Source organism: Cyprinus carpio, chromosome B18 (assembly GCF_018340385.1).
Source record: "Cyprinus carpio isolate SPL01 chromosome B18, ASM1834038v1, whole genome shotgun sequence".
In the NCBI taxonomy this organism is placed as follows: domain Eukaryota; kingdom Metazoa; phylum Chordata; class Actinopteri; order Cypriniformes; family Cyprinidae; genus Cyprinus; species Cyprinus carpio.
In genome coordinates this window covers 16,375,470-16,402,366 of record NC_056614.1, presented here as the reverse complement: position 1 = coordinate 16,402,366, position 26,897 = coordinate 16,375,470, and the positions used below count along the sequence as shown (strand labels likewise).

Here is a 26,897-nt window from a genome sequence, read left to right as displayed (position 1 = left end):
CTGTAAAAAGAGAAATAACAGCTGCATTGTTTTCTGATCTGCTCAAATAAATTTATCCTATTGTGAGAATCTAATATGAGCCAGTATCAAAAACACAAAGAGGCAAGCATAGAAAAGGGAAAAAAGGTAGACGCAAAACCAGACAGGGGGATGAACAAGATGATGACGTTGTTAAGAAAAAGTCAAAGGTTTTATTGTGTATCGTGGCTTGGAAATTATTGTCACAGAGAGCAGTGAGCAGAGAGTGGGAAGCACACTGGTCTGAGGGGAAGGGGAAATTAGGATGGTGTTCTTTGGATAGCTAGAGCAACCTGACATCACACCAATTTTCAAGTGGGGCGAAAACAAAAAGAGATTAAGCTTCAATGAGCATATTCTAAAAACGAGCTGAACACACTTCGTACTAAAGCAAAGAAAGACAGTAAGATGGTTGTTATTTCAAAGTCAAAATCAGCAACTAAAATGTAAATATCAAACAGCTGAGGTTAGGTTAATATGTATTTGTCCTGGTCAAGGCGTCCTCTGATATTTAAGCTCCCCATCATCATGCAGGTTGGCGAAGGAAAAGGGTCAGTTTGATGGATGTGTGGGCTTTCAGCAAAGAAACATGTCATTTCTGGAGTAGAGGCAGTACTGTATATGCCTGCATGTTTTCTGTAATTGACTGCTGTAATCCGCTGGCGTTTCTCTTGGATGTGATGAATGAAGAGCTGATTGACAGGTTCGGGCAGAACCCCATCCTCCACCTTCCCACACTTCCTTCCTGCTAGCCATGGGGCGTTTAACCAAAATTGTGCAGTGCCAGGCGGAACATGTCATTGGTGCAAACCCACGCCTCATTAATGTTCTTCAGGATGAAGCTCTGATGGAATCCCATGATGGGGTCATCATCCGCCTAGACAAAACACACAGGAGACTTAGGCAGAGGCTCTCATACAGCTGTGCTTCACTTCATTAAAGGGTAGGGAACTTAACCAAGGATAAAAATTCAAATACTGTTACGCTAAAAACATGCAAGTTTCAAAGCATATTAGTTCAGCTACAGAAAGACAAAAGCTGCATTAAGGAATCACGGCAAACTAAAGGCTGATAGTCTGTCACATATCCACTTTTTTCCATCTAAGGACATAACATCTTTACATAATTACAGCATATTTTGGCTGATGATGGTGAATTCAAAAACAAAACTGTACTGACCTTGTACTGAATTTAAATGATCTTCACTAATGAATTAAAATCCCACTAATAATACTAAAATCCATGACAAGGCATCAACTGTGTAATGTAATCTCGCCATATATTGGGTTATTGTGACCATGTTTTTATTAAATTCATTTTACAGTAATTTTAAAGAAGTCACAAGGTTATAAAATGCTTTTTGTGCAAGATAGATAACCCATACGACTCGGTTGTTAACTGCTGTCATTTTACCACACGCTGTACTCAGTGTTGTTAGTGAACTAAAACTATTATTTTTTTTGTTTATTAAAATGAAAGCTGAAATCAAGTAAAATAAAAACTTAAAATGAAATAAGCTGAGGTACTAAAATTACTAATACTTCAACTAAAGAGAAAATATACAAATAAAAAGTCATTCAAAAGAATGATTTTATAGCACTCATTTTTGCTCCAATATTCAATTCCTATTCATTTATACATCATTTGATGCTGCATATTTATAAATAGAATCTAAAAGCTCAATAGAAACACATCTGATCCCAAGTATTTCACCCATTTTTAACAATGTCACATTAGTTTAGAACTCTTTATTACAACATATTAGATGCATATAAAGACAGGTCAAAACAAAAGCTCATTGTTAAACCCGTTTCACACATATTCCATTTGCAGTGCACATGAGGTATTTTTTCCGTGCCCAATTTAACAGGTTAGAGCATTCACACTGCACACGGATGCAGTCTGGCAATGTGCTCCAGGAGTGGTGCGTATGCAGCATTGCACCCACTGTTACTGTATCAATCTATTTTTGCTTTGCTGCATGCACTGAATTAAAGTGACAGCACTTAGTTTGTGGATTGACATTAAAATGTAGTAATTACACCATAAATGCATATAATTAAATCTACTGTGCTTCACAGTCAACACATTGCTTTTTAGTTAGGTTTAAAGCCAGGAAAAGTGCACTTTTAGATAAACAAGGCAACATAATAAAATGCACTCATGGAGGTAAAAACAAAAACGTTCTTTATGACTGACAGGATTGCTTGTTATAAAGATTTAAATGCAAAAGAAAGGGCACACGAGTTAACTGTCAGTGGTAGATTTTAATTCAAAATGTTTGTCATAGCCTACTACCTTTTAACGCAAGAAAACTAAGCTATAGACTGTGTTTAAATGTTTTGCCACTTGCTTGAGCAACTATATTAATCTAGAAATAAATACATTGAATAAAATGTTGTTTATATTCATTGCATTTAAATAGAAACATCAATGAAAGATTATTGTGTACCGTAAAAAATCATTTTCAGTAACAACATTTGGATTTGAAATCAAAATAAAGGATTAATGTTGTGTTTGTGGTATACAGCCGTGGATCAGTAGCAGACTGCAAATGCACAATGCTGTTTCTTCACTGCATACGTATTGAACACAGAATACATACACACTGCAAAAGGAGTATGTGAGAAACGGGTCACCACACTGAGTTGGTGCTCACAAAGTTTCTACACTTTTAGTGTTGTTGGACACATTATGTCATTGAAGTCATTCATGTCACCAAAAATGGCCAACTCTCACTGCAAATGAATGACTTTGGTAGTTTTGTTGCTGCAAAGGTGCAAACAAATTCACAAACACACCAGGCAAACCTGCATGGACATATTTAATGTCATAGCATTCCCAACATACTAAATCCCCACAGACGCTTGATTCTGAACACAGCTTGAAGCCGTTAGTAGAGAGGCCCGCATGGTGTGCGTGAACCCAAGCGGACACTGGTCCTTACAAACATTAAGAGAAGGAGGAAAGGCCATGTGACCACCGAGAGCCTTTAAGCTCAAAGGTTGTGCAGGGCAAGCCTGAAGACTTCGTTGGTGCAAACCCAGGCAATGTTGATACATTTCAACAGAAAGGTCTGGTGGAAGCCCAGCACCTGGTCATCATCTGCCTGATAGACAAACACACATACACTACAGCTCTGAAATGCTTATGAAATCTTAGACTATGCAGAACTATGTCACGTAAGGTGGAGCAAGAGGGCAATCAAGAGAGGCTTAAACCGTCCAGGGCTGCTCTCGATTGAAGATGATGTTATGCATTTCAAATGAAGAGAATGCCCTCCTGGACCTTATCACATACATATTTGTCTAAAGTGTTCACCTCTAGCACTGCTGTAATAGCATACTGTAACTGTCAGAGGTCAAAAATAAATTTAGACAATACTTACTTTTAGTTGGCCTACTACCATACTCAATATGCAGCTATCAGGGGTGGGCTGATGGTCTTGTGCTGTAATGCTGTGAGCTATTTTTGTGAAGGGCAGGCTCTGAAGAAAAAATAACAAAAAATAATGTATATAATTACTGTTTAAACTGAAAGATACATACGGTAATTTAACATCTTATCAATTTTTAAACGGGGTTGCACAATTTATGGTCAATTTGAGAGATTTTTTACATTTATTTGTGACACTGGACCACTTAAGTTGCACAAGTATATTTGTAGCAATAGCCAACAATACAGTGTATGGGTCAAAATTATTGATTTTTCTTTTATGCCAAAAATCATTAGGTTATTAGGTAAATATGTCAAATATGTTCCATGAAGATCTTTTGTACATTTCCTACCATAAATATATAAAAACATAATTTTTGATTAGTAATATGCGTTGCTAAGGCCTTCATTTGGACAACTTTAAAGGCAATTTTCTCAATATTTAGATTTTTTTGCACCTTTAGTTTCTAGAGATTCAAATATCTGTATCTCAGCCAAATATTGTCCTATCCTAACAAACCTATTTATTCAGCTTTCAGATGATGTATAAATCTAAATTTTGGAAAATATTTCAATATTTATTTAATTTAGTCACATTTATTTATTTGTTGATAGTGGGGAAACTACCAACCTCTATTTTCAAAAATGAATGAGGGGAAATAAACCCTAGCCTATTAAATTACTTTAAAGAGATAGTTCACCCAAAAATGTCATTAATTAGTCCCCCTTATGTCGTTCCAAACCTGCAAGACCTTCGTTAATCTTTGAGAACACAAATTAAAGGGTTACTCCATCCCAAAATGAAATTTTGTCATTAATCACTTACCCCCATGTCGTTCCAAACCCATAAAAGCTACGTTCGTCTTTGGAACACAATTTAAGATATTTTGGATGAAAACAGGGAGGCTTGAGACTGTCCCATAGACTGCCAAATAAATAACACTGTCAAGGTCCAGGAAAGTATGAAAAGCGTAGTCAGATTCGCCATCTGCATACTAGTCAGATTTGTCAAAATGGCGCTACGCTGATTTGGAGAGACACAGAGGAGAGGAATTGTTGAATAAAGTCGTTACTTTTGTTTTCTTTGTGTACAAAAAGTATTCTCATCACTTCATAACGTTACGGTTGAATCACTGATGGCACATGGACTATTCTGACAATGCTTTTCATACTTTCCTGGACCTTGACATTGTTATTTATTTGGCAGTCTATGGGACAGTCTCAAGCCTCCCTGTTTTCATCCAAAATATCTTAAATTGTGTTCCAAATACGAATGAAACTTTTACGGGTTTGGAACGACATGGGGGTAAGTGAATAATGACAAAATTTTCATTTTGGGATGGAGTATCCCTTTAAGATATTTTTTTAATGAAATCTGAGAGCTTTCTGATTCTGCATAGACAGCAACGCAACTGACAGAACACTTTTTGTGCACAAAGAAAAAAATAATAACTTTATTTAATAATAATAATAATTTCTTCTCTTCCAGGTCAGTCTATGGTGCCATTCACAACTGTGCCACCATGCATGTGTGTGGTGCTGCTGAAGCTGTACGTAGGAGAAGAAATCAAAATCAAAATATCTTAATTTGTTCCTAAGATGAACGAGGGTCTTACAGGTCTGGAATGACATAAGGATGAGTAATACATTTTTGGGTGAACTATCCCTTTAAATCAACCTTTAACTCAAATAAAACACACACAAATACATACAGAAAGCTTTTCGACAATTGCCGCTTTTCCCTGGAATTGCTGACCCTCCCACGTAAGGCATGACGCATCAATCTAGGACAAGAAAAAAACAGCATTTAGTTGAGCTAAAGGAGCCAAAATGTAGACAGCAAAGCAGTTCTATGGCCAGTTTTTTTATAAATACATATTAAATCATGTATATAAATACTCAACAAATATCCCTCAATATAAGTATTGTTTAACATATGTTGCTGAAAATATAGGTTTATATATGAGGACTTCAGGCTTTTTTTAAAGGTCCAATATAGAACCACATTTCTGGTCTGAAAAGAGTCCTCTCCTGAACACACGTCAAATTTGTTTGTTACTGGGCATCTAGCATCACTCTGCAAGACATAAACCAAGTAACGCTTTGAACACTAACATGATTGCAAGGCAGAGACAGTAAAACATCTCTACTTGATGTCTCTCTCAGCTAAGGGACTAGTCAAGAGAGAACTATCCTGAAGAAAAGAGCTTAATAAAATACTCACATATATCGATCCAAGTTGAGTCCTGTCTGTGTCAAACAGCTGATAGTAATGTTGCACAAAGCTGGATCCTATTTGTTCCCAAATCGGCTTGTCTCCCATTCTGATTCACCCTGCTACAGGCACTGGTGGAGACAGAATAAATGACTCAATGTATATGACAGACTAAGGGGGTTGACAACAACTGACAAGACAGAAAAAAAAAACAGAAAATTAATCCTACATTTAAAAGTGAACTGGCTTTCATTAAAGCCAATAGTACCAGTGACCTTGGACATCATATTGATGCCTAACAACCTGGGTGCTTTAAGTTTATATACTGTTGGTCACTATCATTCGTACTGTGTTTGCTACACTGTTGGGTTTGTTAAGATGTACTTTTGTTTATACCTTGCTAAGGGCATCACACACTGATAAAAAAACAATATGTAAAGTAAACATTTTATTAGCAACTTGTTAATTGCATAATATGGCTGGTCATGTGATGCTCACATAGCGGAGCCTATAAGAAGGCAACCCGCTCCATGTAGTAAATAAACAACTTCTGATAGGAGAACTGATTTCCATTTCATTTCTACGTGAGCATAAATAAATCCTTTGTTTGTAAAGTTTTTAATTGGCAAAATTAGCACACCTTTTTAGTTTTTCTGGCACTAAATAGACCTTATATAGCCACACCTTTTTTCAGTGCTGAGTTTGTTGTCTTCTGTCTTCCAGATTGTATTTCCACAGCATGAAGGTAAGATTCTTATGAATTTATGAATGAACCACTCATTTTAAATCTTCCCAGTCTATTAACATTTGTCATGACATCCGCTTCAAATATTACAATGCTTATGATAACTTTTGTTAATTCTACAATAACTAAATCCACCTCACTAGCTAATTACTAGAGCCCAACCGATTTATTGTTTTGCTGATTTTATCGGCCAATATTGCAGGTATATCTGCACTGACATATATGCACCAGATATGCCACCAATACGATTTTTTTTTAATTTATTTTTTACAGAACATATAACACAGATAAAATGCTTGTAAATGGTGTAATTAGCCTTCTTAGTTTGTCCAGCAGAGCACGCTCCATTGTTTACTGGCAACCCAGGTCACTGTAGTGAAAACAGTGTTGCCAAGTCTGCGGTTTTCCCGCAGAACTGGCCTACTTTAACACTGTTGCCGCAGGTCGAAGCAACCCCAATAACGTGATATTCAGCCCCTGGAATGCAAATTGTACCAGGGGAACCCCGGCATAAAATGTGTTCTGTTTAATGGTGATTTAACGCTACATTGTCACCTAGTTGGTGAGGCTCAATGCTACAAAGTAAATAAACAATGTCCCCCCCGTCTTTTACTCTCACAATGAGCATCATACTCGTTTGCTACATTAGTAAGGCCCTATGATTTCTGCGATGCAGAAAATGCTGACGGAATCGCATAATCCAGTCAAAAAAATTTAATTTACTGTATAACGCGGAATTTCATAGATTTTGCCATGTTTATGTAAATATAATCTGTTTATACCTGTAATGAGTGGGGCGGGGCAGAGAGCCTGTGCCACTCACCGGTTTTGAGTCCCACAGAGGAGCTCCGGAAGGATAAAAGGAGGAGTGACGACAGTGTTGGAAGAGAGAGGACCAAGCCTGGACTATTTATGTTGTTTTGGTCTTGTTTGTGAGCGGCAGTCGTCCGTGAGGGGCTGTTGTGCTATTTTCAGTTTTGTATTTCTTTTATTATTAAAATTATGTTTAAATGTTCGCTGGTTCCCACCTCCTTCTTCCTGATCTACAAACTTTGTTACACTGGTGCCGAAACCCGGGAAGACGGAGGGACATGCTGTCAGAGAGCCCTCGCCGCTGTGGGGAATCCGCGGTGCCATCGAGCATGACGGAGCAGTCTCCCACTCCTCCTTCCATCTCCTTTACTCTCACCTCGTCTGTTCATACTCATTAGAACATGCAGAAACTAAGAAATTAATTTTTCTATTTAGATATTTATTTTGTTAAGGAAAATTAATGGTCTGGTTTCTACAACTTTCAATTTGGAGCAAAAATAAGGCTTTAAACTTTAAAGAAATAAAGATTTGATATTTATCGTGATAATTATCGATATCGATTGATATGAAAAAAAATTATCATGATAATTTTTTCATGATAATTATTTAAAAAATTATCATGACAATTTTTTTGGGCATATCGCCCAGCCCTAGTTTGGACACACAAATGGGAAGTGTGTCCAAACTTTTGACTGGTATTGTACAATAATGTACACAAATAATAGGGTGTGTGCCCTATTCTCTATTCTTTTCCATTTGGAATGATTTTAAAACAATAAAGTCTTAATTATAATTATTGTCCTTGATGTGGACGGACCTTTAAACTCCTTTCTGTTCAGAAGCTCATGAAATTTAACAAACTCCTAATCCACTCTTTTAAAACCCCACGGATTTGTCAGCAACTTTGAGTGGTTAATATATCGTGACTGGGCCATGATCCACTGGAGTCTTTCAAACTTAAAGTGCCCCTATTGTGGATTTTTGAAAATTACCTTTCATGCAGTGTGTTACACAGCTCTAAGTGAATGAAAACATCCTGCAAAGTTTTAAATCTAAAAGTGCACCGTGTATAAAGTTATTGTCTTTCAAAAGAAAGAGTCGACTCCGAGTCATGAAAACGAGTCGTTTTTAAAACAAATCAGAACACGCTGTGCTCTGCACTGTGAGGGGAAATCCGTTTCGGGTACAGTTAGGGTAATGGGGAAAAACTCCCAACACATTTTCTCCTCCAACTTCAAAATAATCTGAAATCACTGCAGAAGCACCGACCCAGTGTTTAGTGCAGGGATGGTCAAACACTCTTTCTAAAAAAAATAAAAATAAAAATTTAACAACGATGTAGTACGATTTTGAAGTTGGAGGAGAAAAGTTTTGGGAGTTTTTATACATAACCTGTCTTGAACCGTTGTACACAGAGTTTGCATGCACATCGCAGAGCTGGACAAGACGATCAAAGAGTGTATAATTTATTTATTTATTTATTTATTTGAAGAAAATGACCGATCGTTTTGTTATATAAGTTGATAAATTCTTTGCGACTGGAGAAAGGGAGACATGAACATCTTGGATGACATGGGGGTGAGTAAATTATCAGGATATTTTTATTCTGAAAGTGGAGTAATTCTTTTAAAAACTGTTGCCGTCAAGTACTCTGAAGCCTACTGTAGCATGCAAAATACGTATTTAGTATTGTGTTTGCTCCGCGCAGCTTGTAGGTCTCTGTCTAACAGCAATATCTGTTCACTCGCAATTGTCTAGTATTGCATGGATGAATAGTGAATGTTTGTTGTTGTTATTACTTGTAGTTCTGATAAAGAATAGAGCAATATGTTAGTGTACAAACTAGAGTGCTTTATCAATACATTTCCGCATTGGGCTAACACATATACCATGGCTGTTTACCACCAAGCTGTGAGCTAAGTAATGATGATGGGCTTTCTGTTATTGACTTGCGCTGCACGCAGTAGACCAATCACGACTGACTGTGTCATCAGACCAATCACTGCAGTTTAGCGTCACGCAAAGGAACGGAAAAAAAAAAAAAACGGTATTCAGCATTCGATATTCAGATTCTCAAATATAGGCCTATGTGTTGGGAGGTTTAAGTGTTGTTGAATGTTGTATGTTAATTGTTAACTTTATAATGTGCATAGCTGATCGCTAAATTTAGGGGCTATGTGCACTATGAAACACGTGAAAGCATTGATTTATCCCAAAAGAAAAGAAAGTGACATGAAAGTGAGTGCCTGGTGAAGAGGAAGACAAATTGAGTTGGTCAATTTTATGGTTATATATACAATGCTCATTAGGTGATGTCACGTGTGCGCTAGAGACGTGGCGGGCTTCATTGAACAGAATTTGCGCTGTGAGACATGTGCACATTGCTTGACAGTCTGTGCTTCCACCCGCCGTGTTTTACTTTAGATATGTTTTAATTTCTGCCGTTTGAAATGCAGTACTATTAAATGCACGAAACTCGCGAACTGACAGACTTTCACGAGCGCTTTGTGTTTGTTGTCCTGAAGCTCAGTTGCGGCTGCGGTTAAATGCACTTGCATTTTCGAATACTTTTATATGAAATTGATGTACCCACAGTCAGTTATGTTTTCAGAGCAGGACAAAACATCTGATACCAAAATAGATCTGTGCATTAGTGTGGCAATAATGCTGAGGAAAAAATAAATCCTCAACTATTGTCTGTAAACTTTCTGACACTTAAAGAACACTGATTTTAAATAAGTAACTGTTTTAAAAATAGCCTGCTGTGCTTATATTACAATAATTAAAAAAAAAGTTAATTTTGCACAAAATAAATTTGATATAAAATTTATATGAAAATGTAGCCATGTGCAGTAATATTGAAAACTGAGAATGTGACGCATCATGATATTGAGTTGATAATGATAATTGTAATTGTAATTGAATTGGGAAACCAGTGAAGATTCACACTCCTATTTTTAAGATGGCAGTACTGAGATACAAACAAAAAAGCATATAACTGCAATTTTGTTTAAAATGTAAAGCTGTAAAGATGTATTTGCACAGCAGAAGAATTAATTGGGGAAAAATGTAGATCAAGAATCGTTTTGTAATCGGATCGTGAAGTGCCTGAAGATTCCCACCTCTAATAGATGTACAGGGTGTATGACAACATTGTGATGCACCATCGTGGGCCTCTGAATCGTAATCGAATCGAATAGTGAGATACCCATAGATTCCCAGCCCTACTCTGATCTGATCATAAAGTCTTTCCGAGTCACAGGGATCAAGTCCAAGTCATGCGACTTGAGTCCACACCCCTGGTAAATGTATGAATGACACTCATGAACTACACGAACCAAGCTAGTTCGATTACTGTCAAATTAGAACATTAACAACTTGCATAAAAGCATTTGGCTGACCATCCTAAAGAGGTTTTTAGAGACTCTTAGCACTAGTTGGTTGGTTACCATGTACCAGCTTCATTTACAAATCAGCCAGTTACGATATGAAGGCGTCAAAATTGTGTTGAAAATAATTTCCGTCAAACCACTGCCACTATTTGATTAAGAATGCTACTAACCATTAAAAGTAACCATGCTATGATTATTAGCTGGCTTTCAATGGCCTCGCTGTAGAATGATTCATTTTAGCTTTAGCCGTGCTAACACTTGCCTGTCTGTCTACAACGAGCTCACCGGCTAAATCGTGATGCGAAAAAGTTGTTTTACGTTGAAGTGGACGTTGCCTTTTGAATATCGACTCGGAGTTTGAATAGTAACGATCAACGGAGCAACTTGGACCAAACGCACCCTCGTTCCGTTCTAAAAATACCCCAGAGCCATATGAGCTGAACGCAGGCGAGACCCTCGCGCGGCCCGTACACGCTCCTGTCCTATAGGCGTGTCCTATTAGCTAGCGCTTCAGAAAATCTTGGCAAAAAGCCCCAGTGCTACTCTGCATAAAGTAGTTATAAAGTAGTTGTGTGCAGCGTAAATACAACGTTAACTGTTATAAATAATATCTGACCAACATCTTACCTCCGTGAGCCCTAAACCGAATCCCCGGTTCCAGTTATGGCGATTCCAGCGCGCCGAGAACAGAAGTTGAGAGCGGCCTCTTCAGTTTGCGCATGCGCAGAGCGCTTACACACTGCTTTGAATTTTGATTCTTGACAGCCAGTCACAGATTCTCAGTGTAAACATGGTTGTTGATGTATTGCTTTCTAAATCTAGAACTAGTGCTTCGAGCAGCAGGTGAATCCAAGAATAGTTTACTTTAAATACTCACAAGTATTGTCCCTTAGAAACCATATTTGTGCAGTTTCTCTTCTGTTTACAATCTGGTTGTAAACTCTCTTAAAATTACATGTGGAGAACATTTCTTTTTAGTTCACTTAGTCTCTAAAATGCAGTGCTTCTTTGCATTTACGAGGTGGAAAATTGAGCTCTTGCTAATAATAAATTACATGAATTTGTTACAAATCAAAAAACAAAAACAAAAAAAAAAACTGACAACCAAATACATATAAATGTACCATTTATTGACATAATAATCATTAAGTAATCTGTAGTGGACTTTACAAATTAATATGGCTTTGTTGATGTAGATGTAAAAGGGTAAATATAACACACATAACAGTTTCTATTTAATAAAAAAAAAAGCAAAAAAAAAAGATTATGTTAAAGCAACACGCAGAGACATGAGGCTACTTAAATAATTTTTTAATTATTGTGTTATTCTTGATATGTGATTTATCTAATTACATAACAATATGCAAACTATTAAAGTATTATGGTATTTCTATACCCTAGTGCTGTGCTTGGTTTATATATGTAGTGTGCTATAAAAAGATTGGAAATGTGTTTGACATAACAACTGTCATCACTTAGGCCCCGCCCTATTTACATTAGCCACAGAGAGACGCTGCAGCAAAACCTCCGTGTTCAAAGCTTGAGTTTGTAATTCACACTCCTTTGTCTGAAAAGCTACACTGAGATTCCAGTCCAGAGTTTCAGAATCCAGTGAGGGATCGATAGTCTTGAAGGCAGTCCTGAGGTGCTCTGCATCCACTTCCCTACATTGATGATATACAGAACAGGACAAAAATATGACAATACTTTTATTGAAATCTAAAAAGGATTAGTTAAATGTTTCTTTTACTTGGAGATCTGTAATAACATTTTGTTAACGATGGATGGATGATGATCTCTCACCCTTTGCCTTCTAGTTGCATTCTCAGCTCGCTGATGTACTGGAGTCTCTCAGCAGTAGCTTGTTTTTTAACTAGACTCAGGAATTCTTTGTGTCTTCCATCTGTGTCCTGGAGTGAAAACAATGTGCACAAAGCATGATGTTCATATATATTTATATATGCAGTTTTTTTTTAAAGAAATTAACACTTTTATTCAGCAAGGATGTATTAAATTGATCAAGAGACAGTAAAGACATTTATACATTTACAAAAGATATATTTTTCAAATAAATTCTATTCTTTTAACTTTACATTCAGCAAAAAATATTATAAAAACGTATCATGATTTCTAAAAAAAAAACATGTGATCATGTGATACTGAAGACTGAAGTAATGGCTGCTGAAAAATCAACTTTTCCATGAAAGGATTTTTTTTTACATTTATATAAATATTTATAGTTTTCAAATAGAAAGTTATTTTAAATCATAATCGTATTTCCAATATTATTGTTTTTAATGTATATTCGAATAAATAAATCCAGCTTTGGTGAACATAAGACTTTTCAAAAACATTAAAATATCTCATCAACCCAAACTTGTATACATTAAACTTCAATTAGGTTATAGCCAAAAAATCCAAACTGACCTCTGTATAAAGTGTCTGATAAGCAATGCGTACTCCATTACTCTTCAGCTCTGTCTGAGCCACCGCCAACAGCTCCTCTATGTCTTGATCTGCCTTCAGAGGGAAGGCCTTCCTCAGTGCATCACTGAAAATTAGCACACATAATGTAATAATAATAATAATAATCACATGACAATCATACATTTTCAACTGAGGAATTCAGAGTTTTTGCTCACCTAAATTCTAAGACAGTCAGTGATCCACATTGCGTTGTGTCACTTTGAATTAAAACCTTGAGCAAGTAAGACAGCAGCTGAGTCTGTCCATGATAGATACTCTCATCAACCTGCCACAAAATTACATATTTATATATATATATATATCCCAATTAACATTTTATATTTTGGGGGGCAGCTGAAAAAACCTGCTTTCATTGGACTTATCTCTTCAGCAGTGCTATGGACATTTACACAAATGATTATTTAGATTAAGCGCAAACCTTCCCAATCAAGATGTCATTAAAAAGGCAAATGAGATCATCTTCAAGATTGTTCTGAATGATTTCCATCAAGCTGTAAGCCCACTCTCCTGCCTTATCCTTATAATGTTCCACAAGATAGCTGTGAAGAAACATCTGCAGATCTCTGGAGTCATCATTCTCCATTGAAAAAAAGAGAAATACAGTATTAAATACTCATAACTAGTGACTGTTTAAACAAATCAAGACAGGATACTGGTATGCCATACATACCTTTTCATTCTCTGAGGTTTTTTCCCTCCAGATGTCTTTAATAACTCTGACTACATCTGCTTTCTTGAGCTTAAGATTCTTAAGTTGCCCCTCATACTGTAGATAAATGGGGACATCACTGGATGTGCCCTGTGAAAACAACTTTACTATAATTGCAATAATCCAAAAGCCAATGGAAAAATCCTATTGGGTTTTTACTGAGAGAACCAGAGTAATACTAACTTCCATGCTGGCCTACAAAAATATGCATCACTGCAGTGCTCTATTGCTATTTTTGATGTTAAGAACACTTACAAGACCAGTGAAGAAGTCATTTTGGCCATTCATCTGCTGCAGCAAGATCTCCAGCCTCTTTTGGCTGGATTGACCTTCAAAGAGCTCTTTACATCGCTCACTGCCTCCTAGTATGTCTACAACACACATTACAGAAGATTATCTCAAACATAAGCTTAAAGAACCGATATATCAGATTCTGTTACCTGAACATTGTTCCCAGTTTGGTCTGGGAGTTGTAACAATGTGTTGCAGCTCAGACTGACTGGAGTGTAACACAGCAGGTGCTGACTGTGGATTAGAATAATGTTTAGTAATCAGATGAGTTTACGATTATTTATTTATCATTATAGACCTCCTTGAAGTCTGTTTCTCTGCTCAAGTACCTGACGATGAACCTCAAGCAGTGTGTCATACTCAGACTTTAACTGGTCAAAGTCTGTCTGTAAGGTTTCCAGCTAAAACATGGAAAGAAATCACATGAAATATTATAATCAATTACACATCATTATTTCACGTTTGATGTTTAAGAGTTACTCTTTGGGTGTTTAATTAATTTAATCCATTCTTGCTGAACAGAATTATTCATTAAAAAAAAAAAAACACTAACCCCAAACTTTTGAATCGTTGTGTAGTAGATAAATAAAAACAGATAAAATGAACAAAGTAATATAAAAAATAAAATATTTAATCCTACCATACATAAACACTAAATATTTTGTATGGTAAACTGGTTGATTCATTATCTTGTATGTAAATTATAAATAATACATTTATTTTTCTCCATACCTTTATTAAAGTCTCCTCATGTATATGATTGAGGTTATCCCAGTCTCGTCGTGGGACCACATCACTGTATTCGGCTTGGAGGCGGTTAAGCTCAACTTGGACTTTGGTAAGGTCCTCTCTACACACCTGCAAAGCCATTTTCACCACCACAGGATCCTCAGATTCATCCTCTGAGAGGAACAAGCAAAGTTCCTGTCAAATCACCTCCTCACTACTCGACCTCCTGACTACTGCAACTCACTCCTGGCAATCAAACCTCTGTAAAAAGCTCCACCCTGGCTAATATTCATCATCTTCAAAAAAAAAAAAAATCCTGCCTGGCTGTATTTAACGACTTTTGATGAGGTCCACACTGATTCCTTTGCTCCGTCCAGTCATCATCAGCAGAAAAAAACCCTCTCTATGAATGATTTGGCTGTTATTTTACCCACACTAGCTATAACATGACCGCTGCAGTAATGGATTTTTAAATGGCAATCATTATTATTATATATTATTATTATATTTCTTATTGTGGAATTGTAATTTCAGGTAAAAAAATAAATAATACACACAAAATTGAAATGCGGGACACTGCTTACATTTTGCAGGAAGAGTGACAAAGCTCTCAAATTCTAAGACAGGTGTTCACCCTACCACTGGCTCTTTCTTCTCATACACTAAATTCCAGTAGTAAAATTGTTTGTTTTCATGTATGTTTATTTTTTTCAGACTCTACTACTAATCATCATTCGTGTAACCTTCATTATAACCTTCATTATTATCATCATGTTCAGTGTCTTGGGTAGAGGTCATTGTGCTGATTCTGGTGATGAGCAGTTTTCGTGCATCACGTTCATCCCGGTATAGCTGATACTGGGTGGCCAGATCCTCTTTTAGGTGATCAACCTATGGGAGAGATACACATGAGTTTGTGTTCCATTATATATTTACTATTGTTAGATATGCTTTATGGAAGCAGCAGTGTTGTGATTGTTAACGGCAATTAAAATTAAAATATTAACAACTGTTTTCAGCAACTGAAATAAAGCTTAAATAAAGTAAAAAAAAAAAAAAAAAAAAAAAAATCTTATAAAAAACCTTAGATTTAAAAAAAAAAACATAAATTTACTAAAGTTTAAGTACTAAAATGACAAACTGAAATAAAAATAAATGAAAGATAAATAAAAATCACTAAAACTATATAAATTAATTTAAATTACAATAGCACATAACAAAAATGACTAAAATTGAACCTAACTAAAAATAAAAAATAAAATTAAAGTGAAACAATAAAATCTAATTCAACAACACTAGGAATTCTAGTTTCAGTCTCCGTCTCTATTAAATTTGAGATGTAAATCAGTTTGGCCCTGACAAGCATCTGCCGTAAACATTTCAATTAATTTCAAACTGTGTTCAGATGTTAATAAGATGCTGAGAGAAACCACAACATCATATGATGAATTTCATGGATCATATGATTCCATATAAAAAGCTTTGCCATGCTGTAGCCTAATGAGAGATCATGCTTGTCATTAACCGATATACTGTACATTTGTCAAATACTGACAAAACATCCTTTAACCACTTAGAATAGTGAATAATCCAAGGTAGCCAGATCTCTACAATAGGACAGACATAATAAATGAACTCCACCTGAATCTGCAGAGCAGTCTGTTGTCCTCTCATACTCTCGATGACACGCTGCAGACGCTGACACTCTCGCTTCAGAGCTCGGAGCTCATCTCTTTCCTGTACTCTCTGATCCAGAATCCTCTTCTCACACTGTTCCGACACAAGCACCAGCTTTGCCCGCAACGGTAGCAGATCCCTGATCTGTTCACGAAGATGTGCTGGGAGAGACATTAACACTTTGATTAGTCTCATCTATTATTTTCCTCATGACTTACTATTGACCAACTGAGTTCCATTAGCATATTATTTGACATTTTATTAAACAACTTAGTTAGCTACAGTTAATTTTAAATGCTTTGCATTACTACACATTTTTGTTTAATAACAACTGATATAATTAGTAACATAAAATGGTGGTAGCCTGCTATCACAAAGATTTTACCCCCCAAAAAATAACTAAAAATATTGCACATACCTAATGTGACGTCATACTCATTTTTGATGGCAGAGAAAATAGGCTTATAGGTTTTAAATTCTTCAATTAAATATCCAAACACCTCCTGGAAAACCTTTATAAGGCAGGGAAAAAGCAAGAAAATAGTTTCTTAAATACTACTATTGAAAAACACTTATATATAATATATATCATTATATATACACATTTTTATTTTATTTTTGTGGATTGTTTGGACATAGTCTAACGTCCCTTTACTTGAAAGTAAGAAAGTAAGATGCAGTGTAATATATGTAGTCTGCTGTGTATACTAACGTTCTAAAGTTAGTTTTTTTTTGGTTTAGAGAAACTTGCACTTTATTCAGAAACGATGCATTTAATCAATCAAAAATAACAGTAAAAGAAAACTGTTCTTTTAAATCCTAAAAAAATAAATGTATCAGAGGTTTCCACAAAAATATTCAGCATTTTCAACATTGATAATAATAAGAAATATATATATATTTTTTAGCAGCAAAGCACCATTAGAATGATTTCTGAAGGATTATGTGACATTTTGTAAAGATCATGTGAATATTAAATTTTAAAATATATTAAAATTGAAAACAACTGCAATATTTATGATTTTTTGTTGGTTTGTTTTATCAAATAAATGCAAATCAAATAAAAGAGAGCTTTCATACACTTAAAAAAATCTTATAGACTTGTGAACTGTAATGTTTGCTTAAGAGTAAGAGACCATTACAAAGTGGGGTATAAACCTGCAGTCTGAGCTCTTGGACTTTGATGCCATGTGTGTCTAAAGCTTCTAATTCTCTCTTCAGATGAGACTCCAGTTGCTCTAAGAAACGAGGCTTGGTAAGAGATCTGCAGCACAACATATATGCAGACATTAGGACCAAAGTATGCAATGGACATGGAAAAGTGTAGGGTAAAGGGTAACGTTTTAAAACTATTGCAATGCTAGAATGAACACTGAGATGCTATGTGTTGTACTTGCCATACCCATGATGTTTTATTCCTCTGGGCTTTTGGACAATTTGATTGGTAACTTCAGCAGGCCAGGATAAAAGGTTACCAGAGGTTTCCCCCGCATTGGTCTGAAGGAATTAAAGTTGGGCATTATTTGGCATGTGATGGTGGTGTCAAACACTTCAAAATAAATCTCTTTTCATAGAACTGATAAAATACAATTAAGCAGAGTATTTAAGTATATGCTACTAAATTAAAGTCACACTTTATTTACTTATACATGTACTTAAGTTTAACCAGCTAATGTTAATAGTATAGATCTATCCAAAAATCAGGTAAGTTAACGTTATCAGATATTTCAAATACTATCAAATATGAATTTCTATAATTATATCAGCAGGTTTATAACTTACTTTTATAAACTTTGACCTAGATATCCCATTAGTAATGGGTTGCTGTGATCCTCTGCTAACGGAAAGATGGGAACAAAAACAGTGAGCTTGGGTCAAACACTGACAGCAGACAATTCATCCAAATTATTATGTTTTTATTATTATTTTTTCAAATATGTTAACAGTTGTCACACTGCAGGCCTATTAACTCAACATTAGAAAAAAATAAAGAAATGGCAATTATTTTGAAATACAATTTACTTTATACTTATATGTTTATTTTAAATATATCTTGATGTAAAAACATTTTATTTGTCAGTTACGTTACACATTGACTAGCAGTGTTCTAACATTACTGGCTTGTTTGGATTAGGTAGTCATTTCTAGTTAGTGTATAGGCAACATTAACGATTCTAAAATTGTCCTTATATCTTGCCTTTCAGAGTGTAACAACGGTGGCAGCTGTAGTTCTTTCAGCGACATCTGGACGAATAAACAGCTTGATAATAATCCACAGCAAATTCATCAGCGAACGTCCAACTGAAGCTTCAGCAGCGTGGCATTGTTGTTGTTTGAGAGTTGGTTGCTATGATACCGATGGACCCTAGAAAAGACTTTCCGTTTATAGGCGCCCACCGCGTGCCTGTATGAACAATAACGTGACCTGTCGTCTAAAACATTATATGTGTCGCATTAAATTCGCGTGTATGTGTTAATGTATAAATACGCTATTTGGTAAATATTTAAAATGTTTAATGCGCTGGTATGATATAACATTAGTGTTTTTTTTATCAAGACAGTAAAGGCTAGTGCGACTGGATTACACCACAGAGAGTGTCTTGTTTTTCTAAGCCCGTCTGTTTTTTTTAGACTGAAGAGTGCTTAACTTGTTGAACAAAATGTCTTTTTAGGGTTAAATGTGACCTCGCTTTAAAAACTGAATGCACTTGTTTTTAACTGTAAACATATATTACAAGTAAAAACGTCCTAAAATGAATATATTTTAAAGAAAAGGACAAAAACGTTCAATGAATTAACTCTTTATTTTAATAATTTAACACTGAAAAGAATTAGTAACGTTACTATTTAGATTCAGTTATTAAAGCAAACTACTGCTTTACATGATAGGATAAGGATTAACGTTATATGAACTCTGTTACATAAAAAGCTGAAATACATGCAAACATGTAGTGAAATTGATTTCCATCATCACGCATTTGAATAAATTACAGCCACTGATTCGAGATGTAAAAAAACACGGTTTACTTTCAATCTAAATCAGGTATATTCCTGCTCAAACTATAGAATTAGGAGTTGTGTTAAAAACTACAAGTCCTAGACTGCGTTTCAGAGCCCGCTCCTCTCCGGTGTGGGTCATGTAGTTGATGGCTCTTCCCTCGAGTGAGTAGTGTGCACTGCGCAGGGCTTTGTGTTCAACTACAGTACCCACACGTCACTGTTATCCGCGGATATCTCGCCGCTGCTGCTTCTCTCCTAAGTCTAGCGCTCGCTCCTTTTTAGCGGATTGTCACAACAGGGTAGGATTACTAGAAGGAATACAAAAACATAAGCAAAAATGGCAGAGCTTGGAGCGGGGAGCCTGCTAACAGGAGATCCTGCTTTTAATTATCAAGAGCATGAGCTAAACGAGCGTTTGAAGCGGCTGTACCCGGCCGTGAATGAGGAAGAGACCCCCTTACCCCGATCTTGGAGCCCCAAGGATAAGTACAGCTACATCGGGCTCTCACAGAATAATCTGCGGGTGCATTACAAAGGTATACAGATGTGACACACGCTGAACTGTCAAGCCATAGGCCTTGGCAATCCCGGCTGGGTCGCTGCGCTCGAATATGTGCAATCTACCCTATCTAGTTTGAGCTGTTTTTTTCCGTCCCTTTTGCTTTGTTGCATAGAAGGAAAGAGGGATGTCCAAATGGGTTGACATTTAGCAAAACATCATGTCAGAATTCGGCTAGCGAGAGTAGCTTGGGGCATAAGCACAGCTGGGGAGTCTAGCTTTCGGACACTTACTTTAACCTATTGCCATGGCAAGAACATCAAGTGTTATTGATTTGCCAAGCTTATGGTTTGAACTCCCTTTCGGTGAATTAGTAGAGGCTGGTGCTAGCTAGCCACGGCAGGGCAGTAAGGACAGCTAAGCAGCTACATCAATGCAATGAATTGTAAATGCTTGTTAATTTACTCCGCATTGCATAAGTGTGTTTTGTTATCCGCTATCGGATGATTTATGTAAGGACGCGCGCCGCATCACAACAAAACAAACCACTGAAAATGTTTTTGGTGCGTTTCTGAGGTATTTGACGCACGAACATGTGCGTATTTTTGTTGACGAACGATAACGAATGATTGGAATCTGAGCGATTATTTTCGAAATGCCCTGAATTCGCCACAATAGTGAATTCGAATTCCACAACACTAGATGTTTAAACAGTTGTGGCGTTCGAACGACCCAGTCGCCCCAGGGGGGTCTGTGAATTTACCCATTGCAGATGTACTTTTTTTTTTGTTTAACAACTATGCACATGCTTCTAGAGAATACATAATAAAGCAGTCTTTTTTTTTAAAGAACTATCACTAAGCACAGTTTATAAGCTTTTAGTGGGTATGTTTTAAAATATTCTTTCTATCTGTTTTTAATTTTACTAGCACTTATTTTTCCATCACAGTGGAGTAATCCAACAGTGACTGCTCTCTTTTTAATTTCACTGGACATACATTAGATTAGTCATCTTTCCAGTAGTGACCTGTATCTGTTTAATTAGTCTAGTACTTGTATATTATTTACCACTGTCCATTAGTAACACTGTCCAAATAGTGCCAAATAACTATATAGTGCCTATATCATTCCTGGTAACAAGTTACATATTTTTGCCATTGAATTCTATGGAAATCTGAGGTTCACATATCAACTATTCATTCATACCAATATGTATTGTAATAGTTGCTGGTGTCTATTCCAGTTAACCAGTAATAATTCATTAAGTGCTATTACTTATTCTTTAGTTAGTCTGAACAATATAGTTGCTAGTATACATTCTAGATTTCTGAGTGTGAACTGAGTAGAAGCTAATTTGCATTTACTAAACACAACAAGTGTGCATTACAGTTAAGCCTACTTGTATGATATTTAATTGAACTATAAAGTAGCTTTCTTGACCAGCCATTAAAACTAAATTAGTGATATTCCATGTCATAATAACAAAGAGATCTTTTGTTGTAGCATCTACGTGAATGATTAGGTTTGTAAAAAGGCTTTATTGTGCTGTCTTAAATGTTACTGACATGTACCCTGGTTATTTTTAGTTTAGGCACACATGCTGTTATAAAGAGCCTAATTCTAATTCGATGTTATTTGTCTGTAGGCCTGTTGTGCAATACTTTAGGATTGTTACCATTTGAGGGTCACTGGTGTGTTCATTTTCTTACATGTGGTGTGTTCCGTTTGACAGCTGTTTGTGTCAATGCTCAGGCCCAGTGGGAAGGTTATCCTTATGGTTTAGTTCATTCCCTTTGACACATCAATGAACAACGCTGAATTATTTTTTTAATTTACACTGATTTGTGTCTGTGGAAAATTGTACCTCATTGGCAGCTATCTCTTTTCAGGCTATGGGTTTGTTTACCACTTCATATGGTGGCGGATGTTAGCCAAGAATTTGATTTTCAAGGGTCAGATGATATTGATAAACTCGTATTGATTTCTTTCCTTGTTGTTAAGGATCTTTGTTTCTTTTTGTTCTGTAATCCTGACTGTTTTGGTCCGTTTATCCTCAAAGCAGGATTGCAGTGATTAGATTAGAATCAAACAAAGGCTTGTTACTATAATCTAGAGTCAATATATACATCTTGTAGCAGTATATTTAAAGCAGCTCCAGTTAATAAATGATTTAACCTGCAGTCTATTAACCTTCAGTGCTATTTTGGCCAGTGTACCAGATTCTGTTTCTGTGGACTGAATTTTAGGTAACACTGTGTTTCTGTCAAGTAAAGGCACTAGATATGTGCTGTCAAATAGTGTGATGAAAATCTGTGCAATGTTTATGTTACATTGTATTAGCCCACATGGCTCTCCATCTTTATTTAGGAAGCATGTAAAAAATAGTGAAGCCTTTGCATGATGAAACAAGGGGAAAAGACACCAGAGGCTCATTTTCTAGCTTTGTTCCCAGTGTGGCCCTCATTTTACTCATCGTCACACTGACAAGGATGTGAGCCTGTTAATGGAGAGAGGAAATGTGACTTTCGCAGCACTACACCCATGCAGATATTGTTTTTACACCACCTCCTGTGAGAAGATTAATGATAAAGATAAATAGATACAGATAGATTAGCATAGCATGGATTGATTTTTGTGGTTTGGTGGGCTGCTCTCCATTTTCTGTGTAGGCTGTTGGACGGTGTTTCCTTTAAGCTTATTGTAATGTTTGCCTGTAGAGGGCTTTTGCCTGTCTGAGGAACCAATCATGCATGTTCAGTCAGTGCGGTGACATCACCAGATTGTGTTCGTTTCCCCCCAGTGTCTCTGTGAAGCTGTGAAACCCTGTTTGCTAACACTAGCACAACACTCACAATCTTCTCTCCCTGTGTCTTTGTTCTCTCATATTGTAGTTTTTTTTGTCTGCTTAGCTGATGTTATTATGGGTGCCAGCTGTAGCCGTATACAGCTCTTACTGTTTTGCTTGGATGTTTTGACAGAGAAACCCTTAACTATGAAAAGGAGCTTTATCAGATAGCAGTGCAATTTTGTGTTGCTGATTGATTTTGTATGTGTTTAAGAGTGAATGAGTATGTGATTCCAACATTAATTTTTTCTTTCTTTTTATTTTTATATTCATTAGAAATTAATATAATAGAAATTAATAACAATTTCAGTCATATTTCACCCCAGATCAAAAAGAAAATGAAGAAATAGTATTTAGTATAAATAAAATAAAGATAGTTTGTTTGCATTGTAATATTATTTATTTTCAGCTTTTCATCAGCTTGACACATTTTGACATTATTTTCATGACAATTAAAGTCGCGATAAAAAGAAAGTAGCAATACTAAAAATTACTAGCAAAGAACAGTGCTTGTGCATTCAACTGTGATTAAATGTACTTGCACCGTGGCGTTTATGCTTTTATGATGTGAGATTCATGTAAACAAAGACCACTTTAAACATTCTTGTAATTCACTTCAACCTTTTCACCTTTATGAATGATTTTTTTACGTTCAAACAGTGTGTGCGTAAGGAACTGAACGCAAGCAGAGTACGGCTGTTTCTAAAGCACACAGTGCCATCAGCGATTAAAAACTAAGAATCAGAATGGATCTAAGAGAGAATCGCGATGCTTTCGGATAAGATAAGAGAATCGATTCACGACAGTTTGCATCAGTTTGCGATCGGTAAATTTATGGGAGGAGAGAATTTAAATGAATCACGCAATGCAATTTACTAATGTTTGCCCTCGTCAAACTACTAGTATTTGCACTATTTTATTTTATGCCCCAAAAAAGCATGTCTTAAAGCAGGTGCTAATTTGTGCTGCTCTTGGTAGATTGCGCTTGTCACAGATCACAGATATTACAGATCAAGTAGACCGATAACCGATATTTTGAACCAATTTATGTGTCTGGTGTAAAAAAGAAAATAATTTTAAAAATTAAAAATAACAAGGGCCATGACACAAACTTTCTTTAAATGCTTTTAAATTGAAAATGACCGATACCGATAACCATAAAAATGCTTAATATCGGTGCCAATAATCGGCTGACTCCTACGCTCGACATATACAATATTATTACAGTTTGTGCTTGTTAGAAAAGGCAATGTCAAGTTAATATGTACGGAGCCCTGGACATGACATGTGGGTGAAAAATGAAAGCTATTGTGACCACAAATTAAAAATTTGTTCCTATGTAGAACAGTGTCCATTGCTTTGGAATATTGTTAGAAAACATGAAGATCTCAGACAAGAGGTGGGCTCTGTCCTCATTCACACAACCCTTTCAAAGTGCAGAGCAGGATATATTATGTTACCTAAAATTCAGTCTACAGAAACAGAATCTTGTACACTGGCTAAAATAGCACAGAAGCTTAATAGACTGCAGGTTAAATCAAACTTATCTTTTTGGGGAAACACAATTAAACTTAACATAGATAATACATTTTCTATTGCTTTCCAGGTAGAGGGATAAAGGCTGTATTGTTTCTATTTTAATAGTTTATACATTGTGAATACATTTAATGTATATAGGATGCTGGAGGGGCGTGAAATATGACCTGGATATTTTTTGACAGACAACTTTCAAAATTATTCTATATTATGTCTGAAAAAGGAACACTGTTTAAAGCACTTGCGTGACCTCACATGTTTTGGGTTATTAAGTATAATGAGTGTAAGATTGTGCATGTAAACACTCACAGATTTTTATGAGATTCACTCTGGTCAAAACTGAAAATTATATAGTTGGTTATGTGTCCTAAAGGGATTATTGGCTCTTCCTTTAAAGAAAATGAGAAAAATGAGGCATGTAAATAAAACATAATAAAATGATATGTCCTACACTGGATTAGAGCAGCGCTGTAAGATGCAGCAGACGTATGATTACGCACTGCAGAGGAGGACTTTGTATGAAAGCCATTTGTGTTTTGAGCATTAAACATGTTTGGCAGAGAAATAGAGGGAGGGACAGACAGACAAGCAGCTAAAGAAGGAGAGAATCACCCAGGGTCCTCTTGCAGTTCTGTGCTCCTAGAATGGTGTGGTCATGGCATGATGTATAAATAGATTGAGTGTGTGAGCAAGGGGCGGAGAGGAGCGTGCACACATATGTGCATTAATAGTGTGTGTGTGTGTTGAGAGAGAGTTGGGGATTTGCACATACAGGGTCGTCTGCCTTTACTCTCGTTGTATGAGCCGTGGATATAAATAGATATTGTGTGTGTTCTTGATTATGAATGCTTCTCTGGGTTTGGCAGACAAACCTATTGTGACTTCCTAGCAGAACTTGGAAAGCTAAAAATAAGTGATTAATACTATTACAGTAGTCAGAGATGATGATAATGAAGAATACATATGCTAAGTACACCATTTTTTTTTAAACACATACACTGTGACCAGGTCCTGCAGTTAAACATCAGGTGAGGGTTATGTTACAGTTCTGGGGCACACAAAGATAAACCGAAATGTCCATACTCGTACACATGAGTTAAACATGAGACTCTGGAAGTGCAGTGAAGTTGAATGAATGATTGGCTCAGGAGGAAGGCCTAGCCTTGCAGAATCTAATACTGTGTGTCCATTAATGCTGCCAGGTGTTACAACCTGCAGGAAACTGGATTAGGCGATTGGAGCACATTGCTATGGTACATGGAGGCTTAGATGACAATGACACTCACCAACTTCCTTTCTCACACTTGTATTAAGAAGAATTGAAGCTATAGCATGTATTAGAGGTTAAAGGCACTAATATGTAAATTTTGCTAGAGGGCGCATATTCAAACTAAACAAACAAAAAAGCGTAGTTTGATGACGCCATGACTGAGTGTGGAGTTGTCGTCTTCATCCCCACAGCTGATGCAATCCGACGGGACTCGGGCAAAAATCATGTTTATGGTTGAGCTAATGATTTTTTTAATGTAATAGAATGAAGCATTAGGTAGGCTATAATCATGAAAGTGCGTTTGCCAGATTGACCTTTGCATTTGAAGGGGTGGAGCTAAACAAAGGGCTTGATGATGTCAGCAGAGGACGAAAGTCGTTTTAGAAGATGTTAAAACGTTTTGTTTTTTTGTTTTTCTCTGAAGTAGGCACTGATTAATCATTTACATTAAGACTACAAAAGTCTCTTAAAAAGTAAACAGTCATATTGTTTTCATGTTGACTTTATAGAACTGGGAATTTTTAAAGGTGCGGTATATAATTTCTGCCCTCTAACCGCACTAAATGGAAATGCAAAAATATTCCTTCCAAACTGGTTTCATCTACAAACACACTGTAGACAGGGAGTGTGCTCACAAACAGGTAGTCCCACCACAAACCTGTGCCATTGGTTGAGCCGAAAGTTGACATGTCGGACCACTCAATAAACAGAGCGCTGTTTTATTTCCACACTGTTTACACTCTTTGGGAATACAACCTCAGCTTAATTATAGATGTCTCTGCACATTTTAAGAAGAATTACTTAAAGGGATACTTCACTAAAAAAGGAAAATTCTGTTATTTACTCACCCTCCTGTCATCCAAACCTGAATGACATTCTCTCATCAGCAGAACACAGAAGACAACACAGAAGCATCTTTGTAACCAATTGGTTTTGGTAACCTTTAACTTCCATTGCATTGACAGTAGACATTTCTCAAACTATGTTATTTTGTGTTCGGCAGAAGAAAGAAATTCATACAGGTTTGAAACAACAAGAGGGTGGGTAAATGATGGCTGAATTGTAATTTTGAGGTAGACTAACATTGTTTTTCTTTGCTGTTTTTGAAAGGAGTAGAACCTGTCTCATGTTGGTGATGGTCTGGAGAACTGTGAGAATGAGAGTTATAAGGAAGTCCAGTATAGTTGGTTTTGGGTTCACCTGATTCCTATTGGACATTTTTCTTGTAGGTTGTTT

At 36.2% G+C, this 26,897-nt stretch overlaps 3 protein-coding genes across 8 annotated transcripts in view; 1 reads left to right on the top strand and 2 right to left on the bottom strand.

Annotated features, from left to right (window-relative positions):
* Positions 1 to 171: 171 nt before the first annotated feature.
* LOC109108671 (nuclear transport factor 2) lies at positions 172 to 11,397 on the bottom strand. 2 transcript variants are annotated; one of them, XM_042744048.1, is made up of 5 exons: positions 11,246 to 11,397; positions 5,678 to 5,799; positions 5,166 to 5,237; positions 3,407 to 3,505; positions 172 to 895 (listed from the first exon to the last, which is right to left on the bottom strand). In XM_042744048.1, the coding sequence occupies exons 2-5, from the start codon at positions 5,774 to 5,776 to the stop codon at positions 782 to 784; spliced, it is 384 nt and encodes a 127-aa protein (XP_042599982.1). In that variant the 5' UTR covers positions 5,777 to 5,799; positions 11,246 to 11,397; the 3' UTR covers positions 172 to 781. The 2 variants fall into 2 exon arrangements, with proteins under 2 accessions (XP_042599982.1, XP_042599983.1); XM_042744049.1 differs by lacking the exon at positions 172 to 895 and adding an exon at positions 2,058 to 3,127.
* Positions 11,398 to 11,727: 330 nt separating this feature from the next.
* Positions 11,728 to 19,269, bottom strand: LOC109079115 (translin-associated factor X-interacting protein 1-like). 2 transcript variants are annotated; one of them, XM_042744042.1, is made up of 17 exons: positions 18,709 to 19,269; positions 18,294 to 18,360; positions 17,914 to 18,008; positions 17,670 to 17,775; positions 16,930 to 17,023; positions 16,476 to 16,672; positions 15,578 to 15,725; positions 14,838 to 15,007; positions 14,435 to 14,506; positions 14,255 to 14,339; positions 14,070 to 14,185; positions 13,776 to 13,904; positions 13,524 to 13,682; positions 13,261 to 13,370; positions 13,046 to 13,169; positions 12,422 to 12,528; positions 11,728 to 12,282 (listed from the first exon to the last, which is right to left on the bottom strand). In XM_042744042.1, the coding sequence occupies exons 1-17, from the start codon at positions 18,753 to 18,755 to the stop codon at positions 12,090 to 12,092; spliced, it is 2,019 nt and encodes a 672-aa protein (XP_042599976.1). In that variant the 5' UTR covers positions 18,756 to 19,269; the 3' UTR covers positions 11,728 to 12,089. The 2 variants fall into 2 exon arrangements, with proteins under 2 accessions (XP_042599976.1, XP_042599977.1); XM_042744043.1 differs by having other exon boundaries at positions 15,590 to 15,725; positions 18,709 to 19,264.
* A 138-nt stretch (positions 19,270 to 19,407) lies between these two features.
* Positions 19,408 to 26,897, top strand: part of LOC109108670 (ran-binding protein 10-like) — a 28,149-nt gene continuing 20,659 nt past the window's right edge. The window contains exon 1 of one of the 4 annotated variants that reach the window (XM_042744045.1): positions 19,408 to 20,047. In XM_042744045.1, coding sequence (XP_042599979.1) covers positions 19,849 to 20,047 — 199 coding nt within the window. In that variant the 5' untranslated portion in view covers positions 19,408 to 19,848. Of the gene's footprint in view, positions 20,048 to 23,284; positions 26,887 to 26,897 lie in introns of those variants that run through there. The other 3 variants (XM_042744044.1, XM_042744046.1, XM_042744047.1) reach the window with 3 other exon arrangements.

What these genes read in the sequence shown, in the direction of transcription:
- LOC109079115 (XM_042744042.1), bottom strand. Translation starts at nt 18,755, where the DNA reads ATGTCGCTGAAAGAACTACAGCTGCCACCGTTGTTACACTCTGAAAG. An exon ending in TAATGAAGGTTATAATGAAG is followed by an intron (nt 15,008 to 15,577) that starts GTTACACGAATG and finishes TGTTCCTCTCAG; the next exon opens with AGGATGAATCTGAGGATCCT. An exon ending in ATCAGACACTTTATACAGAG is followed by an intron (nt 12,529 to 13,045) that starts GTCAGTTTGGAT and finishes TTTTCACTCCAG; the next exon opens with GACACAGATGGAAGACACAA.
- LOC109108671 (XM_042744048.1), bottom strand. Translation starts at nt 5,776, where the DNA reads ATGGGAGACAAGCCGATTTGGGAACAAATAGGATCCAGCTTTGTGCAA. An exon ending in CAATTGTCGAAAAGCTTTCT is followed by an intron (nt 3,506 to 5,165) that starts GTATGTATTTGT and finishes TTTTTTCTTCAG; the next exon opens with AGCCTGCCCTTCACAAAAAT. An exon ending in TGGTAGTAGGCCAACTAAAA is followed by an intron (nt 896 to 3,406) that starts GTAAGTATTGTC and finishes TGTTTTGTCTAG; the next exon opens with GCGGATGATGACCCCATCAT.